Source organism: Netta rufina (genome assembly GCF_964035555.1).
Source record: "Netta rufina genome assembly, chromosome: 2".
Taxonomy (NCBI): domain Eukaryota; kingdom Metazoa; phylum Chordata; class Aves; order Anseriformes; family Anatidae; genus Netta; species Netta rufina.
Window position 1 is genome coordinate 89,857,216 of NC_140124.1, and position 21,073 is coordinate 89,878,288.

General features: G+C 37.6%; 1 protein-coding gene across 1 annotated transcript in view; it reads right to left on the reverse strand.

The window, feature by feature from the left end:
* Positions 1 to 21,073, reverse strand: part of GALNT1 (polypeptide N-acetylgalactosaminyltransferase 1) — an 81,071-nt gene that overhangs the window by 39,182 nt on the left and 20,816 nt on the right. The window contains exons 2-3 of the mRNA XM_084282251.1: positions 19,449 to 19,623; positions 3,747 to 3,983 (exon numbers count right to left, since the gene is read on the reverse strand). Coding sequence (XP_084138377.1) covers positions 3,747 to 3,885 — 139 coding nt within the window. The 5' untranslated portion in view covers positions 3,886 to 3,983; positions 19,449 to 19,623. The remainder of the gene's footprint in view (positions 1 to 3,746; positions 3,984 to 19,448; positions 19,624 to 21,073) is intronic.

The following is a 21,073-nucleotide window of genomic DNA, read 5'->3' on the forward strand; positions in this document are numbered from 1 at the left end:
GGCGTACAAATCTGTCAAATTCTTCAGTCCAATTCTTAAGTTTCATTAGCGAATACATACAACTGAACGACACATTTTACCTAAAAATTTTTCCCTTTTCTTTCCCTGGAGAAAAAGCCAGCACCACGGTGTGCAAGCATGGAGATGACTTTCCAAGGAGAGCTCACCATGGGCTCTTTCACATTTCTGCATTTACAGTCACCTGTTTTCTTACAAAAGCATGTAGTACATATAAATACAAGCCAGCAACATTCTCCCACAATGACTAACAGGTGTTGTTAAAAAAAAATTCCAAACTGAAGGGCTCTTTTGTCAGTTAGCTATGAAAAAAGCCTTTCCTTCAAAGGAATACAGACACGTATTAATGACATACTCCCAACAGATCATTAAGCTATAGTTACAAATTTCAGGAGGGGATGAGCAAAGGCTTAAACCTATGACTACATCATCCCATGCTATTCCAGTCATAGATGCCCTCCTGCATGAGCGAAGTAGCTCCCAGTACACCCCAGACCCACCCCAGCTCCCTTTCCCCTCAGCATCTCCACACGCTCCTCTTACAGGCTGGCAAGGGCCCGTCCCCGTTGGGCTTCACCTTTTGGGCCCTCATCTCCACATCTGCACCATTTCAACTACCAGCCCTTTGTGTCTCCAGTCATGTAGACCACTACATGGTCTACAGTCACGTTGCAGGTCCCCGTAACCATCTGCACTGACTTTCCACAGACCCGCCAGTCAGCACCCCAGAGCCCAAGGCGATATATCCAGCGACACTACAGACACGTTCTCGGTCGCCCTTTGACTCTGACAGACTGAGAAGGAAAGCAGGCAGGGCCCTCTCACTAAATCACCTCAATTCATCTGCTCTTCTGACCAGCAACAACTGCAGTTACCGACAAAAATACCCACATTCATTTACTGCTTCTTATTTTGAGCAGTTTGCAAAATACAGCAGTGGTATACATATGACCCAGTATTAGACACATCGGGTGAAGCTCATAATTTAAGATGCTAATATCTTATGCCATCAGTACCAAGGGGAAAGTTTGTTCCTCAATGACAACTTAGAGCGTTTTTAAGCCTTATTCAGGAAAATAAACTCTTTCCATTTTCTGCATTAGAAACCAAAGGAAAACATCCTTCTAACTTCTTGAAAGCCTGAGCTGGCCAAAATTGTCCTCAAAATCCCCTGCTCCTACTGAAATATCTAAAGATTAAATTTTCCAACGAAGCAAGCACAGCTTAAAATAAACCTACACTCTCTTCAGAAGAACTTACTCATATGTTCTGTAGGTTCATTAAATGCCATACAATTCTTCCACAAACTGCTAAAAGAAACTATGTCGTAGGCATAAACAACAAGACTATCAAATTCAGAACACTTCAGTAATTTATGCTGAATCAAGAAAACCAAATCCACTATGGAAATTAATAGGATAAAAAAAAAATAGTGAGAAAGTAGATTTTTATAAAAGCTTCACAGAAGAAGTAGTTCCAGTGTTATTCGAGGATCTTCTAGGCACTGAGTAAGAATAAATCCACTAGACTCTAAGTCAGTAACCTACTGGAACATAGGAGTATCAAAAATCAAGCATGCAAGTAGGTAAAATAGAAGTGTCACAGTATCAACTGCAACCACTATTTCCAGCAGACTTATTTCTGCACATAACTTAGTAAAATTTAGTTGTTAAAAAAAAAAAAAAAAAAAAGAAACATGAAAAAAAAAAATTTATACAAGGCAATCTAAGAAAATACAAAGATATGAAGAACTCTAACATACGAAAGTTAGGGAAAGGCCAGAATGAAGGCTTTACTCAACTAAGTAAAATTAACATTGCATAGGTAAAGTCGCAATGATAAGCTTTAAAAACTGCAGATTTTTCCCTCATCTGATGGATTCCTTTTAATTCACTGGAAGAAAAATATGCTCTGGAGAGAATTGTTAGATTCTCAGTGTGTCATCTGGTGCATACTGCTCAAACCTAGCTCAGCATTCACTAGATGTTTAACCTGAAGCCAAGGTATTTTAATTTTACTATTGATGTTGGAATACTTACTGGAAGACTTGAATTTATATTATATACATATAGCCCCAATGGGTAAACTCATCTGAACTTTCATCATCATCAATATATCAAAAACAAGTCTGATGATATACATCAACTTCAACTGCTGTTGGTCAACAGACAAAAAAAAATCCTATTTGCATGACAACTCTAAAGAACCCTGCTAAAATTTATATGCTTAGCATCACATAGAAACTGTGTGTGAATCCAAGATGTGGATCAATTCCTTAAAAACACAGTATCAGTCTTGTTCTCAAGAAAATTTCCCAACTTCCCAAAGCAATGACTGAGTTCCGAAAAAGGACATGCTTTCTACATAACCCTAATTCATTTACTGAAAAAGAAATCCAAAAGACACAGCGTAAGCAATAAGTCCCTTCTGCAAAAGCTGGATGAACTAAAACCTCTGAAATGTTTGCATGCAGTTGTGGAAACAACAGTTCAGCGTTACTAAGCACGGAAATTCTACATTCCTATACATTACTATTCTCTGTGGACATTTACCAGCCTCTTTTGAACATGGGGGAGTAGGGATGAAGAACATTTCCTTAACATTTCCCTAATGTTATTCTGTAATAGAGAAACATTGTATTTAAAATATTTCAGAAAATTTCACAGGGAGGTCAAAGTTGTCCATACCAGACGTCACCGGTGGAAAAAGCTTTTGTGGCAGAAATCACTAATTAATCTTTAATACACTTGGCTGACTAGACTAAACATTCAGCATCACCGCATCAGTTCCTATAGCTGCGGTGAGACATACAGACATAGCCTTTCCAGTGAAAGAGAGACCATACTACAAATGCAGATGTTTCACAAATAAACTGGAGGTGGTAGCTGCCTGCAGTTCTAAACGCCTATGCTAAGACATTGCAGAGGTGAAATCTGCTTGCACAAACCCTTTTACCCTACATAATCAACAATGACATCCCTAAAACAAAGTTGGCAAGATGAATGGCACTGGTATTCAAAACAAAACAAAACAAAACAAAATACACAGCTGGTACCTGAAAACTAAGATGACAGGAGCAAAACAGAAAACTGATATGAAGAGCTTTAGTAGTGAGTAACACAGCTCACTTCCAAAAAAATAAAAAGGATGAATGTGCGTTTGTACATGCATATATACTCACACAAGCTCCCCTCATATTTATCACTTTTATATCCACTTTTATTTTAGTTGTGTAATAAATTCTTTTTCATTACAAAATAATTTGGTAAGAGGATCACTGTCCTTTATTACTACCTTTACTGACCATATTTTTATTTTTTTCTGTGTGTTTTTGTTTTGTTCATTTGCTTTTGAGGTGGGGAAGGTGATTTGTTTTATTGGTTTACCACCAAGTCTAGTGCAGTTAACAAAGCTTTGTTTTGCTCATAGAAATGTGGAACATGCTTTTTATTACGTTAACATTAGCTGGTATTTCTGAACTGCTTGTTGCTTAATTTCATTATTATTTTTTATATACCTTTATGCTTAAAATTTTACATCTTAAGTAAGCATTTGAGTCTGCAATCTAAACCTGAGACAGAATGTGCTTGTTTCCCCAGTCATTAGTAAAACACTGAACGTTCTGCAACACCTAAATGCTTATGATACTATATTGGTGAGACAAACATAAAATGTTTAAAATGAACGTAACAACCATATTTTAAAGACTACTTCAGCAGAAAACTTACCATCTCCAGCAGGCAGCCCTCGTTCTTTTTTCTCATCACATTTGTTGCATTCGCTGAAGTAGAGCAATAGGAACATATCCAGAAGGACCCAAACCAAAGAGGTGGCAAGGACCACCTTGCAATATGCAAATTTTTTCATGGCACTTTAAGTCAAATACAAAAATTAAAAAAAAAAAAAGTATAAATAAAAATATCAACAGGTTGCTTTAATCCAGTTTGAGAGACCACGTTCTATATCTGGAAAGAAAAAAAAAGAAAAAAAAGAAGTAAGTCACAAAACGTTACCTGAGGACAGAAGCTAAAAGCAGAAATTTAAACTACATTTTAGAGGTAACCTAAGTTAATTACCAAATGCTGTATGTATCAAAATGAACGCTTTGGGACAACAAAGGCAATAATACTCCAGTCTTTTACTATGGCAACACTCAGAGCACAAACCATTAAAATGAGTATCCAAAACAAAGTGCTCTGCTGAGTCACTGAAAAGGAGAGTAACCATCTAAAGAAAATTAAAATGAACCCTCTGGACCCTTCAGAAATCTGAACAAGATGAATGAATGAAAACTAGGCACACCTGAGGAAGCAACGTACCAACCAGGGCTGAGCTAAAATCTCTGGTGCTTCCCTAATGTAGTACATGCTGACTTTCTGTGCCCATAACTAGGAATTCTTGTCTACAAACGTCAGCATTTTACATACAGCCCCATGGCACATTGGACCTTAATTGTGAAGACAAATGCTTTGCTTTCAGCAAGTCAAAAATAAACCTCCTTTTTAGTAAAATGAACAGAAAGCAAAGTGAAGAGAGTACCCACCAGCTGCCGTGTTCACTTACTAGATGTTCAAAGCTAAAGACTTCAGCTGGTAGCTTTGACAATTAAAATTACTTTAATGCTCAAATATAGAACAAACTGCTATGCATTTTTCATTACATATTAAAATTTTAGAATTCAACCTTGGAAATTGTTTTGTCCGACTTGAATTACAACAATATTTTGTTACAAAAACTGATTATTTTCATAAGTGACTTTTCTGGGAGGAAAATAAAGAACAACTTTATACATGATTTCTATTTATGTAAGTGAATAAGTATGGCTTTTTTTATTATGATTTTTTTTTCAATCAACATTGTTATTGTTTGTTAAACCGGGAGGTTCCATATCGGTGCTGAGATGTTTCAATATAAAGTACTCCCAAAGTTATTTCCACTGGGAATACTTTACTAGTTAAACCCTGAATTACAGATATTCTTAACTTGTGGAATAATAAACTGAAAGTAACTCTCCAGAAATAGACTAGAATTTAAGCTTATTAACATAAGCACATCGTTTCTCATATTCTTTCAGCATAAACTGAATAATTTATCAGAAAAAAGAACTTTAAATGTAAGCCATAATCATGGAAATACCTCACCAAAAAATCTGTATCAAAATCTGTATCCTTTCCTTTAGTATTTCATGATCATGATTTGGTTCCTGTTCCCACCCACCCCCTCTTCTTCCTCAGGGTCAGTGCTGTAGTAACTCTTTTCTAAATCATTTATATTCTCCTTGTATTTGCTGCAGACATATCCATGTCTACATCCATCCCTATACTCTTAAATGGCATAAGTTTCAATGTCATAGCAATGTAGGAGCATCTAGTCTTTTGCACAAGTACAAGGGCATATATCCCTTTTCTTCCCGCACAGATGTGCAAATGCCAAGAAAGGGTTTTGTTTGGGATAATCTCAATTGTTTGGGATAATCTCCATTTACATCTACACAGTTTTGGTAATACTGGGAGGGCTACTTAACGTGAATGTATCTGCAAGTAATAACTTGATGATAAAGAGTAGATGAAATATATATCATTTAATGTTTTGGTTACGTTAAGAAAAAAAATATATACTTTTTTGCAGATGCAAAGATGGGCCTAAACTCTGGATTACAGAGTTGCACTATAAAGTTCTATAAAATCATCAGCATGGTGATTAGCAGAGGTGAAATCAAAACTGTTATCAGTTAGTAAGAAAGCAGAACCCAAAACCATCATGCCATTATATAGTATCTGTCTTCTCATCTTGAGCGCTGTATGAACATCCAGTCTCGTGATATCAAAAAGAATATAGAAAAGACAAACAAGAGCAAAAAGGCAATGACCACAAGAAATAGTTGCAGTACAAGATGTAAGTGGAGAGACCTGGCTGGAAAAGGGGTAAACCTGAACAGGTAACAAGTCTATAAAATCCAAAGCCGTATAGAGATGGTACACAGAGAAATCTGTTACTCATTTCTTTCAGCACAAGGAGGAGGATGAGTCAGGTGAGTTTAGCAGTAAGAGGCTAAAAACCAAGAAGGTATCCAGTGGAACTCCCTGCAGCAGTTCCCTGCCAGTGCTGCAAGTCTATTAATCAACTATTAAATACCAAATCTTCACCCCTAGTTGAGGGGCTTCCTGACTTCACATCACTGCACACTAGGAGACTGCAGTGAGGAAATAACAGTACAAGTTTCCCTGTTTCTTCCCTAGACAGACACTATCAATCACTGTCAGAAACAAAATACTGTATATAGAGACAAATCTGTCTGACATGATATGACTGCAGCTAAACTCTCCATGGGACGGGTTTCTTCTTCAGCTCTAATTTGGGACACCATAGAAATAGTCTGGAAGAAGAATCAAGTTATACTATTACCCTACTTACACCTAAAGAAAAAAATGCTAATTAAACTAACGCACTTTAAAGAAAATACATTCTTATAGTCTCAGACTATAAAAAGATATTAGGCTACAAAGGAAAAGTATAAAATGGGCAAGAGCACAGTGCTTATGGGTCCTCATTTTGGACACGTGGCACCAGATGGGCGGTATCTGGGAATGCTGAAGGAGCAGGCTGAAGCATGACCTGAAGAAGCAGACTGTCAGGTGGCTGAACTGCAGGCCGGACCACCAGGCCCTGGGGGTTTTGACCAGCAATATGAAGACCAGATGACAAACACTCACTCCTGGTGTCCTTCAAGGATCAGAACTGGAGCTAAGACTGGTTAACACCTTCACCACAAGGCTTTGGGGTGGGACAGTGTCCCCTCAGCAAGGCCGCTGGTGACACCCAACAGGGTGTCCTGGGACCTTGGAGGGGTACCCCGGCAGACAGCAACTTTAACACAGATCAGCATTGCACCCTTACAGCAAAGGTAGCCAACTGCATCGATGGCTATTTTAAGCAAGAATAAAACTAGCAGGTTGGGAAAAGTGCCTCCTCCCCTCTGTTTGGCACGTGTGAGCTGGAAGCGAAGTACTGTGCCCATCTGGGGCTCCCCAGGCAATCCTGCAGTGTAATTTACCTCTCTTGCAAGTTTGGCAGTGAGCCACGGAGACTATTAGATGGGGTTAAATGATGTAGTAGAAGGTTGATAGAGCGAGTTTTCTTTTTTTATACTTTCAAAGGAGAAGACTAAAGCAGGTATTTAAAGGTTCTGAAGGTCCACAGCTACCCAGCAGGAGGATGCGGAGAAAATGAATGCAGACTTCGTGAAACTACAGACAATGACCACAAGCTGGAACATGGGAAATACAGAAAAAGTCTTTTTCAAGGGAAAGGGAAGATGCCTGATCCCACTGGACCTGCTTTAAGCAGAAGGCTGGACGAGATAACCTCCAGTCATCCCTTCCAAACCCAATTATTCCATGATTTTAATGAGGTTAATCAGGGTCATAAAGGCATGAAAACCCCCAGAGAAGCAGGGTCGATAGCTTCTCCGCATAACTTTCCAGTGTTTGACCGACCTTGTGGTGAAACATTGGTCCTTTAGGACAAGGTGGAACCTCCCTTGTTTTAGTTTATAATTACTGTCTCGTTCTCCTGCCACACACCTCAGAGAAGTGCTAGGCTGTGCCTTCCCAACACCCTTCTAATACCTAAGAGAAGATTAAGTCCTCCTGAAATGAGCTCTTCTCCAGACTAAAAAAGCCCAATTCCCTCAAACTCTGCTCAACACCCTCAGTCCAAGCCTCAGCCATCTCAGCGGCCTTTGCCTGAATCCCTTTATGTTAAGAATAGCTGGGGGAAGGGGAGGGTGGATACAGGATTTAAGATGTAGCTGGTGGAAAAAATTGTGCTATCATATGACAAAGCGGATTGAGGAACTGAAGTGGATTAAATATAATCTCCCCCCCCAGAATAGTTTTAAGTTTCCTGAAGTTTTTAACTTTTTACTTTGTTGAGTTCACTATGCACTCTACACAGCAATTCTGTCAAGAAGTGACAGGGAAATGATTTACAAGCTTAATAACTCAAAATCGTTCTTTTTGTCAAAAAAAAAAAAATAAAAAATGCTGGCTTAAACAATTTAAACAAATTACCACATCAATAATACCAAACTGTTTTAGTTTAATAACTGCATTTGCTACCGTGTGATCCAATAAATGGAAGAATTTTGCAAAAGCAGGTACTTTTCCTCCCTTCGAAACACTGGATAATGTTCACATGAAGTGCATTGTTTCACATTGCCACCTATTTTTTTCCAACACAGTTGGCATGAGAGGAAATGCTTACTCTTCTCAGTATAATGACTGCTGCATAGTCATGTATTTTTAGCTTCAGACCATCTTCATTTTTGTTTATACTAGCGATCAGTCTTCAACACAATTCTTGGTAACGGAGACTTGACAAAGGACTTCATTGCCTTTATTGAACCAAGTCAGGATTCTGCGCTAGATGCAGCATCTAAGCCAAAACAAAGCTGATCTAAAGTTTGTATTCCAAACTTTCAGATACGAATAAACAGAAGTTGGCACAAAGTAAGGGCTCGTCAAAATTGTGACACAATATTTGATATTTCAAATCACATAAGGCATCAGTATTGATTGAAATCACATGGAAAGTGATTAACTGAAATAATTTTCCTTATAAGATTGATAGCTACACAAAACTGAATGCTCAGTTTTTAAATATATTTAGTAATGTGGTAGAAAAGACTGACATACTCTAGGTAACATATAGTAGGTTTATGTACAGGTTTTTAAGCAAAATTTAAAAAAATGAACCAAGTGCAAATTGGCAGCATGATTGTCTAAAATTCCATGCATCTGAACTATTAATGAGGTCTATCCACTTGAGTGCATCTATATTTGGAAACAGAAGCGATGCCAACAAGAGCCTCAAGTTTTAGAATTTTATCTCCCGTGCCAATACATTTTTTTCTTTGTTACTGTTCCATGCACAAAGTGTTAGTGGCAATACTATAAAAAGCAAAGGTAAAAAACATTCAGATCAAAGGGGCAGCCCATCACCTGTGGAAAACAGGTGTATTTACGTGAAGTGTCATCTTCACAGAAACATAAGTGAATTTAATCAGAAAAGAAAAAAAAAAAAAAAAAAAAAAAGATAGTGTATGCCAGAACTCCCTTCTGCTCATACAAAGAGCTACTGATCAGTGGACTATACTCATTTGATGGATTTTGAAAGGTTTTAGTATTCAAGTCATCTGTTCTGTACAATTCAGCAACAGCAAGTTTTGAAGAAGTGATGAGAGAAAACAGATCATACTAGTCTGAGCAGTAAGAGAAACATTCTTTAAAAACAAACCTAGTCTTCAGAAAAGTCTGAGAAATGTAGGTCTGCATAAAATCAATTTGTCTTTGCTTTGTGTAGAAAGATTACATTTAATTCAGACAAGAATTTTCAATTCAGAAGTCAATTTTTTTAAATTAGCCATTTGCATAAAAACAGTTTCTAAAACTGGCAGTGCTTGGACTGAAGGAAGAATAAAAAGGAAACATAGGAGTAGGCGATTACACTTTTGCCAAGAATGAACTTAATACACAAAGGCAGAAGTTACTACTTCAAAAAGGCTTTCCTACAAATAAATTAGAAGGTACTAATATGCTTATAAAAATAGATGCTCTCAAGAGATGAAGATCCAGCTCATCACACAGAAAAGCAATGTCATAAATGGAGCAACAGATAATGCACTCAATCCACAGTTTTGTCAAAGTTTGCAACTAAGTCACTGTGTACTTGAACTCTAATTCTCCAAATTATCTAAAGAGTCTTTACCTCACCTCTAAACCTTTATGATAAGTTCAAAAGGCTTCCAGAAATATATATATGGAAATAACATTCCTAGATTGAATAGAAAGTTTTCAAAACCAAGCTCTTTCTGTTACAAGAAAAATCATTTGAAAGACATAACTATTGTGGTACTTATCCTTTTCAGAAATGTTTTACAATTATTTTCCTTCTGAAAAGAGTTTGTTTTTTCAAATTAGAGCACTTAACAGTTTCTCAGATAAGTTTGTAAGTAGCACATATTATCTTGATTAAAGCTCAGTATTTGAGAAATCAAGCAAGCATTTGGTCAACACTTCCAAGTAGCTCACAGCACTATAACAGATCCTCCTGATTCTCTTCCTAATCAGTGCTATTCAAACAAAAATACCATTTGCAGATTAGGAATAATATGGTATAGCCTAAATATTAATTATGCAAGAAATATAGTTTACCTATCTAAGAAAGATGAAATACATGAAAATTAATTTCCAACAAGGGTAGCGAAATAGAAGTGATCAAACGCCAAATGGAATAAGAACAACTGTGATTACCTAATCTAATAAAAGCAGGATGGCCTCTGTAATCCCTTCTGTAGCATTCTGAGACAACCACTTTGTGAAATTTTAAAGCGTGATAGCAGCAAAGTCTCATAGTACATGAATATAAGATGTAATAACCAAATGATCTGAAACAGGCATAAACGCAAGAATATTCAAAAGGACAGCAAGTTGTCCAGGCATACAGTTTAATAACATATAGCGTATATTAATACTGCATTAACAATTTTCTTTCTGAGAGATAATTCTATTTAAGGTGAGGATGATGAGGATTAATAAAGGAACTGATGCAGATAAGGTGATCACAAGAAAAGCTGTAAAGGTTTATAAAAGGACTTATTAGGCTGATGAGAATGTTGCTCAGACAATCTGGGGAAAAACTATTGAGTAACCTTGGTCCTAGATCTAGACGGACAATCTTGACACTTTTACTGTTAAAAATGACAAGTGATAAGGTAGGAAGAAAGAGATGATCTTGTGAATTGGAGTAAATGAATCAAGATGACATTTAATAAAACGTGTGTAATAAAATAGCACGTATTTGTGTATGAACCACAGTAGCTCTGCTTTCAGCTGGAGTTTCAATAAAGGTAAGAGTCAAGAGGGACACTGTGAGCTGCCACTGTCACCCAGCCACATATAAAAGAGAAACAAGATTCCTGGATGTATCATGTAAATTATTCTCTTTCAATAAAAAAAATAAATAAACAAACCAAACTTGACCAAACCACTGTATAAGCACCAGTATTTTGAAAGGGAAGGGAAGGAGAATTATGAAATAGATGTTGCAAAGTAGAGCCCCATGGCTCTATAAGGGACCGCTGCAAGGGACTGGACACAGTGAACCAGGCAATTCTTTCCCCTCCCAGTCTTCCAGCCTGAAATTCATAGAACAATTATGAACAGAAATGAAAAGGCCTGTATCAATCGCTGCCAGTAGCAAAGCAGATGCTGGATCTTTGTCATAAGGCTCTTCCATACCAGATCATTGTTTGTGGGGCATTTATTTTTTTCTCGGTCATTTAAAATGGAAAAAAACCAGCACGCTCCCACATAACCACACTCATGGATTCCCCTAATACCAGATGCTCCCAATAGATGGTTTTTTTTGAGCATAAAATAAAAGGTTGTTTACAGAACTCCTCAAACTAAAGTCTTTGAAAGGCTTTCTTAAAGTTACTTCTTTTCCCCATGCCAACAGATATTTGTTAGACTGACTTCAAGAAAGCTCCATCTTGCTTACAGAAAGAAAGTGCAACAGACAAGGTTTCAAAGGACTGCATGAACAATATTTTAATCAGATAAAAGTTCAAAACCAATTTATTCAACTTTCGGAGTTGCATTCTCTTCTACAACAAACTTTGCTACACCAGAAAAAAAAAGAATAGACCCAATGGGGAGACAAAACATTCCCTATCAGAACATCACTGTAAATATTACAAGAGCTCAAGAGGATTGCTAGAATTTGGAAATCAAGAATGCAATAAAAGTACAAAGACTACTGCTGTCATTCGAACAGCTGAGATTCACTAGACTCCTATGATTTTAAAGTAGCTTTCAAATGACTGAGCCAACAATTGCTCTAATTTTTCTGTCTGCTCTCCAGGTTGAAGGAAAATTAACTAAAAATAGACAGATTTATTCAGGAACCCTTCAGACATTTCCATTCTCTCCTCAACTGCTTTGTGATTTAAAATGTGCTTCTATTATGCCCAGTGAACAATCAGTATACATTACTTCACATGCCAATCCTACACACAAAAAAAATTACACATATAAATCTTTTTACAGTACAGCTTCAAGCATCAGGAGCACATAATTAGTCCAATTTAATTACAACACATAACAACTTGAATACAAAGATCTGTAATACCTTGAAGCTCATAACAGTAACTTTTTGCACAGGCATTCAGCTCTTAGGTATTACAGTACTGGCAGGTAAATTCAAACCACCATCATTCAAAGCTTTTCCTTCCTAGGTCGAACACAGCCTGTCCTGACAGCTACAGAATAGGCAATCCTTTTAGGAAAGCAGATTTATAAGCCAACAGACAGTTGTTTCCTTTCCCTGCAACAACCACAGTCTTAAATTGGGCTACTGACAGCTCAGATGCTAACAGAGAGGCAACGTGCCTCGTCAGAGCCGGAGCTACTTCGCATGCACGCTCTGGGAGGGCTACTGAGTGCGCTTGACTTGGAGTAACAACCAGCCAGAGAATACAGGCAGTGTCTTCATCAGTGAGTACCGCAGGCAGCACGAAGACAATAAGTAATTCACGAGTGAAAAGCTTTTGTTAGCAGCAGCAGCAAGTGAGGATTTCCACGTCAGCGCTAGGAACGCACAGAGCTCGTAAATCCCTGGCACACACCAGTCAGTGCCTGAAGATGCATCAGTGAGATTTATCTACCTGTCCGAGCCTTCTGCTCCCCTTTACCTCGTACTTGGCTTTTCCACTAAAGCAACACCCCTCCTGATCAGCATCCCAGAGCTATAAACTGACTCCAGCCTTTGAGAAATCCCTAGAGAGCTGCAGTGGATGGTACTCCAACCCCAAAACTGCAGAACTAACAGAGGAAAATCCAGTTCCCATCACCTCAGGTGTTACAGGTGACCACCTCCATTTCCTCAAGAAAATGAATCTTGTCCTGTGGGCTACAGACCTTGCAAGTTTACCATTAGTCAGAAGACAGAATTACTTAAAAGAAAGTAATTTTGGTTTCACTATCTGAGTCCCTGAAGGTCTTTAAAAGACGTCTAGATGTAGAGCTTAGTGATATGGTTTAGTGGAGGACTGGTTAGTGTTAGGTCAGAGGTTGGACTCGATGATCTTGGGGGTCTCTTCCAACCTAGAAATTCTGTGATTCTCTGACAAATGCAGGCTTCAAGGTTCTTTGCAGAAAAAAGCTTCACTATCCAGAATTGATCATACAAAGCTGTAGTCTCACAGTAGTAGGTAGAGATGAGGCCATTAGTATATTCACCGTTTGAAGTCTGCTACAGAAGTTTGTAAACCCTTCTACCTATTTTAGATCCTCAGACTTGTGACACGATGTAACCACAGCATGAAGGCTTCTAGCCAAAAGAAGCGTCACTTGGCCTTACAGAGTGTATGTTCATTAAGACCAAATGTATGCAAGCACTCAGGGATTTCTAAGAATCCAGAAGTCGAGTCACACAATCCAAAGCAACTATTTTAAAACATCTGACAGGTGCACGATGAGCTATAAAGTAGAACTAGCTAGCTGACAGGACTTTTTTTAAAAGTTGAAATTCCTGCTTAAAAAATGAGATTTTCTATTGAAAACAACCTTCTTTAAGAACTCACATGCACAAGACTAGACTACATAGCAGGAAAAAACACAGAAAGCTGTTCCGCATTCTCAATGCTCATATCTTCCATTTTCCTTTACAGTGTTTCTGCAGTCTGGAAAAATCAAATTGTATTCAAAATTTTTTTTAAGTTCTACGTTAAACCATCAATCTGAAAATTCAGTTTTTTACCAGCTGAGACTGAGCTAAAGTGAATACTCTCCTCTTCAATAGATCACTCTTCGTACAGATGTGTCAAATACTCAACAATTTTCTGCAGATGATTTTCTTCAGTCTACGGATGTCAACAGTTACAAATGTCAGGTAATATTCGCTTTTGAAGTATTTTGAGGAAATACGCAGAGATTCTTCTTGACACTGACAAACACAAAGTAGGGTGTTATTTACTCTATATTCTGCTATTAAGATAAAAGTTGTAAGGGAAGAAAACTAAAACACCCAACTCAGCTGTTAGCAGTGAAGAATCACAAATTTCAAGGGGAAATCTGACTTCTCTCAGGTCAGAAGAGCTTACTGTCACGAAGTTAACTATACATGTTTAAAAGATGGTCAAAGACCTAAGCAGACTATGAAAAATCAAGTGAGCAAAGCTTTTACAAGACCTTGAAATCACCCTCGCATGTTAAGAGAAAGTGTTAAATCTTACAAGTCTCAAATGGTTTAAAATATCCAGCCTCTATAAGGCTTACGATTATTTAGATATGTATCGAAAACAAAGCTAGAGTGGAATAAAATTGTTCATTAATTCTTCAAAAGCTTTTAAAGATAGCATAAAATTACATTGGCAAATAGTCATTAAGGATGAATCACTAATGGCCAAGAATTTGAGTGAAAGAAAAGCAGAGTCAGCTGATTAGAAGAAAAGATTATCAAGGAGATTTCTGGAAAGATAGGGTAAAATGCAGAGAACAGAACCAAGTGCCTTTATGTGACTAACTGTAGAAACCTTTAACCCTGAAAAGTTTCTGTTGTAGACTAATAACCCCGAAGGGGAACCTGAAAAAATACAAAATATACTTGAACATTTTCCCTCTGCACGCAATATTTGTGGAAAATACACAAAAATATGCAAGTATTATAAAATAAATGAAGATTTGAAAACAATACAGATAAAGAAAAATTGATGTTACACATAGGGTCAACAGTGTTCATCCTAGAGCAGCTAGCTGAATTCTGCTTAGAGTAACTGCAGAACTTACTAACAAATTACATGCACGCAAATAACAAGTTCATAAGTGATGAATAGTATGATGCAAGCGGCTAGGCATCAGGATTTGAAGAATTAGGAGATATAATTTGCCAAAAAACAATCATTTAAAATACAGTAGATTAGATTATCTTAAATAAAATGAAGAATGGTACAAAATTCAAATGTTTTGTTAACATTTTACTTCCCATCCCTTTAACAGTGATGCCAGAGATACTCTAACAAAAAAACAAAAACTACACATTTATGCCTAGAAAAAACACCAGAGTTCTAACAAAGTAGTTCAGCAGGATTGCAGGGCTGAACATTTTTTGAAATATAGAGAAAACAGTTCTCCATACCAAAAAAAACATCTGAAGAAAAATTTTTAAAGATTTTTTTTCTCTCTAGAGACAATGCCTGATCACACATGGCAAAAAAAAAAAAAAAAAAAAAAAATCTATCATTTTCCAGCTTCATGATAGATTCATGCAATCCTTGCAGTGTTTCTCACTAAGCCTGTTATCCTTTGCTATATCCACATGCAAATATAAATTCTACATGGAAAGCAAATGGCTGCACTTATGCAGACAGGCCATACAGCTTTTAAGCATATATTAACACATAGAAATCAATTTTCACATCATAAAGCTGTCCACTCAGCAGGTAACTTCTGCTGACAGCAACTATTTTATAATTTTATACTTTTTTTTTACAAGCACAGTATTGCACTAAGGTCAAGGTTCTTCTCATCTGCCCTTCTCTTTCCCTCTTATTCATAGTGGCTTTAGATTTAATTTCTCCTAATTCTGTCTTCCCAGACATCTCTGGCAACACACAGCATGATATTCCTCTGGATTAAGTTCTTCATTTCGTCTGTCAACCCAAGAGGATGTGCACGTGGTATAAAAAGAACAGCCACAAGATTTTCTTCAAGGACTCATGAAATTGTCCACAGAAAGTCCGTCTCTGAGGTAGGCAGTCTTTGTATCAAGGGGTTCTACCTTTGATAGTTAAATAAGGAAAGAACTGACAGATGAAAAGCAAAACAGGCAGATTGATATAGCAGAGCTCTGGAAATCCTTTAAAATTTAGAATCGTTTGTAAATCTGGACAAGCAAAAAAAAGAAACTGAAAGGGAGAAGTAGCTAGAATAGTTTGCAAACCGCCTGATATAGCAATAGGTTGTATTCAGGACTAGAGTCCTGGATACTTTTTTGTCCCCATGGCACCCTGGTCTTCAGCACAGGGACTGACATTTCTACAGGACCAGAGCTCAAACTCCAGAACTCAGACTTCAGGTGAGCAAAACAGGATTACATGCTGAAGCACTTGTGATCCCTAACAGTACAAAGGAGTTTACAGAAGTATCAGCATCATTTTGAACAGTTGCAAAGGCTACTTTGAAGTTTGGGGACATTCACAACAAGTCTACTCTTCCTTTCCATTCCCGAGCATTTTCTCCTTGGTCATTCAAGCAATCTACCCCTAACTCTCAGGCAGGCAGCAGCTCTGACCAATGCTACTTCATGCAAGCTGACGCTCTCCTTTCCCCTCTGCTCTTCCACCTACATCTCCTAGGTTGCAACCATACAAAAAAAGTATGAAGATAACAGGCAAAGTAGAGTCCAGATGAAAAAGTGCCCTTCTGTTGCTGCCAGAACTAGGACTGTTTAATGTGAGAAAGAGGAAGGGGGAATGGGAAGAAAGGAGTTTAGACGCCACCCATCTAAGAAATATACAGCTTCCCATGTGATTCAAAAAGCCCTAACCACGCAGTATTCAGCTATCCACTGAATATGCCTTTCTGTAAGGGCTTAAAGAGGTAATTTTAAGTGATGGAAGCTCATAAATTACCAGCAGGCACAGCTTCCATGTTCCCTTAAGCGGAAGGGAGAGAACTTGCTTTAGGCCAGGTCATATGCTAATGCTAATAAATCAACCAGTTTTTACATTAGTAGTCCCTACAAATATGAACATGTGAAGAGCAGAATTGATAGACAAGAAAAAAAAAAAAAAGCCCAACAGAATAGCCACGAAGGCTGGCAGAAGCTTGATGGCAAATAAGAGGCGATGTATGGCCAGCCAGCAGCATCAAACCACTTTTAATTGGGGAATACAGAGACTTCATAGGAAAAAAACTCAGACTAAGAAGGACAAGATATCCAGCCTGCTAATTTCATCGTGAACTGCTTTGTCTTTCCTCCTCCGACCAGCCTGATTTATTAGATAACCTCAGGAAAAAATAAAAAATAGACAGCAAGATTTCATTTGCTGGTCTTTCCACCAGACAAGCTAAATGCTGGCTACACTGAAGACTCTTCTTAGACATCTCCAATACCACAGTAAATATTTTAAACCTCTTTATATTCATTAGAGCAGTATTTCCAAATAATTAATCAAAAATATCCACTAGTTAAACTTGATTTGCTGAAATTTAAAAACATGAAGGACAAGAGCATGCAGCATTTAAAAATCAGACAAGTATGACAAAAAAATGCATTTTTTCATTGTCAGAATGAACGTTCTTCTGCACTCTGGACACCCCATCATAAAAAGCATACCACTGTTGATGAGGGACAATGTAACAAGAAGGAAAGAAGCCTACATCACACATGGATGTTATATATAAGAAGCTCTTGGGTATCATGATTAAGTCATTGCAATCGTGTTTGTGGAGGGAATTCCAGTTTGGAAATCCAAAGGTTAAACTGATCCACTGAGCAGACTTTCTGACTTTTATTTCATCAAAAAATACAAAAAGTTAGCATTCAAGGTCACAATTGATTGAAAGCAGTAGCATGGAAATGTTGAGTTTTAAGGAAAATAGCAAATCTGACTTGTTAACTGCTTCAAAAATATGTTTTTTTGTTGTTGTTTTTAAACAGGAACAAAACCCTCATATTTTGAGCTCCTTTGAGACAGGAAGTGCTAGAAAAATTTTTACTAGTGCAAAACATTAATTTGGACATAAATCTGGGAAAGTATTTAATCAAAGCCATTTTCAGAGGCTTTGAAGACAACTACATCTTCAGCATTCTGTAATAAACATTTTTCTAATATTTCTGATTTTTTTTTTTGTCTTAATTGTCCAGAATAAAAAGAGCAGATTCACTCACATGTTAAATTTCAAGACTTATTTCAAGTAAGTTGTTGCTACTCCGTCTTTTCTCTCATCATAGCATGCCGGCCAACAAACACACATGCAGCAATGCAACAAAGTCAATCAAGGAACTGACACAGCAGAAGAATGACCAAAGAACACAGACTGATCAAGTATCTCCCCCCAGCAGCAACTTCCACGCATTTCTGTTACCCAACTGAACACACCATTAGAGCCAACAACCACAGAACAAGTGCCTAGGCTACAGGGAACGAAACAGCAGTGGAGACACCTCTTGAGACACAATAAGCAATAAATCCGGAGATAAGAAACGTACTCTGCTTTTTTATTTTTTATGCTAAATTTTTATTCTATGTAGCTACTAATATTCAACAGTATTAGGAAGTAACTTTGGACAAATTTTTCCCTCTCTTCTAACGTGATGTCTGTTCAAGGGATACTTTTTAAGCATTAGGAGCAAATGTTGGATCATGGTATTTTGAAGTTGTCTGGAAAAGGATCCACTTAGACCTGAAACAGGACTTTTCCTTTTTGCCCCCACTGAACCTGAACTTCAAAGTTGGCCCAGATAAATTCTTCAGGCTAAGTCAATGAAAATTACCTTTATGAAAAACCCTGACAGGTTTGTAAGAAGAAAAAAAATAAAAATCAAGGCGAAACGAATAAGCACAAAACGTTAATACCAAGGACAGCAATGGAAGACAGTTGATGCACTAAATCCAAGTCAACTAGTTCATTTTTTCTGCCAAGAAAACAGAGCTGTCTCATCACAGTTTTGCCTGTTTGCTCTTTTAAATTTTGGTTCTTCATCTTGTTTCAATCGAGATTAAAAAAGCAGTAGCAAGAGGGAAATGCACACCGACAGAAGGATTGGCAAGAACGTCGCTGTTAAACGCTGCATCGGGCAGGCAGCAACTGCACAGCTGTACTTTAATAACTCATCTCTTGTACAACAAGGATGCTTTAAGGAAAACTGTGCTTATGTAGAAAAAAAAAAAAAAAAAAAAAACACGACAACAAACAAACAAACACAGGTTTAGTTGCTATTCCCAGAGAAGTATGTTTCTGTTAGAAGCTACAGCACAGTTCTCTGTCTGGAGGACTGATCTGAATGCTGGCTCACTGGCCTAGATTGCTTTTCAAGATGATACCATACTGTGGGAGTAGAGTTTAGGAGAGCTAAAAATGGGGTGCTTGGACTCACTTGGACGTGGAATTTTCCTTTACCAGCAGACAACTGCAGTAACCGATGAATTAGGTTTGTGCAATTATCTAATTATCTATTATCTAGGTTCAGACAACTGAACGGGTCCACCAGGACCCTGAGTGAACAGAACTAAGGAATACGGAATGGCAAATTAGCAGCACACATGCATTCTCTAACTGCCTCCTTCACTCTAAGGTTCATCCAAAGCAGAAAAACCTGACCAAAGTATAAAAAAAAAATCCTGGATTACGTTTTGCACTAACCTCCTCTGCAGATTTACAGCCATCTGGATGGTCCACAAGCACTGGTGGTGAAATCCCACTGCATTGCTGTAGAGCACCCGTGGTAGGAACCATAGAGCAACAGACTGGTCTAGGCCATTCTGCCATCAACAGAGAAGCCACAGAGGTCTTCCATCCACAATGTCTTAAGGCTGTCCTAAAAGAAGAACAGAAATTCAGATAAGTTCCAAATTCAACTCTGGCAAAGCTTGAGGTGAAAGGGGAAGGTCGGGAAAGTTTCCCAACTATCTAAGACTGCAAAATCCTGAATACTGTGCAAGGGAGAAGGAGCCAAAAGACTGCTGCTAAAAAGAGCCTGTGAGGAAAACAACATATGCAGGGTAGAGTAGAGAGGTAGAACAAGTCATCAACATTTTGTAGCCTTTCAGATTATATGATTTGAGTAGGAGGACTGCCTGTCCTCCTAAATAAGCAGTTATCTATTTTTGAGTTCTATATATGTCGCCCTCTATCCAATCATGAGCACTTAGCACAACAAACTGGGAACTGTTCCCCATAAGGCTAGAAAACAGCCTCTTCATGGCACACATGCACACAAGCAGCTCTCTAGAAGATCATTCTTTTGGGCTACATTTTTCCATATGTATTGTGGTCTGCAGATGTATTTTCCTACGTTCTTTCATCTCTCACCCACAGTTTAAACATTAGCATTCATAATGGCAGCTCGGGGGGAAAGCGTTATTAAACTAACCCCGATGTGATGCTTAAGAGCTGATGATTTTTCAAATCTAAAAATGTGACACCTGAAAAATGATCTCTGAGGCTCTCCAAGTGTAAGCTGTTAAAAATTTAGCAACATCGCATGGAGCAATTCTTTCTAATCTCTTCCTTGGCTCAGTTAATGCGCCAACACCTGAAGGAAATTCTAAGCAGCTGAAAAGAAAACAAAACATCTTAACAGAGGCAAGAAAGCAGATTTTTCAATTTTTAATACAAGCGTAACTCGCCTACACTTAGGTAATACTAGCCATGTGTTATGAGCTTATCTGTGTTTGTTGTATATGTGAACACAAAAAAATAAACTTGAATAACTTACTATCTGTTTAAACTGATAATTTTCTGTATTCCCAGCCAGATAAAAAAAACAGGTACGACAGAAAAAAAAAAAAAAGATGCTGTAAGCACTATGATAACATAACAGCGTGGATGAAATACATGGTAAGGAAAGGTAAGATTGGCAGTGAAAGAAAAGGTGTTTGTCAACTGCTTATTCCAAAACAAATTATTACTTTACCTGCCTCAGTATAGGGACAACTATAATACTTGACAGTTTCCTATTTTTTTGCGTATCAAAGAAGAAAAGGCAAATGTATCAACTCAAATTTTTTCTGCATTTCAGAATAAATTACCACAATATCGGTACTATTCCTATTCTATCTGCATGCATTAAGCAGATCTGCATTCACAGAAGTAGCTTGCAGTCTGAGTTTTAAAAGAACTGATTCCAGATCTTCTGGGAGTAAAAAGAATACCAACGATCCTTTTAAAAAATAATAATAATAATTCAAAGAGCCAGAAGAATAAGCTTCCCAAGATGGCACAAGGCACACCCAACAGGACAATCAATAACAACTGGTACCTTTCTG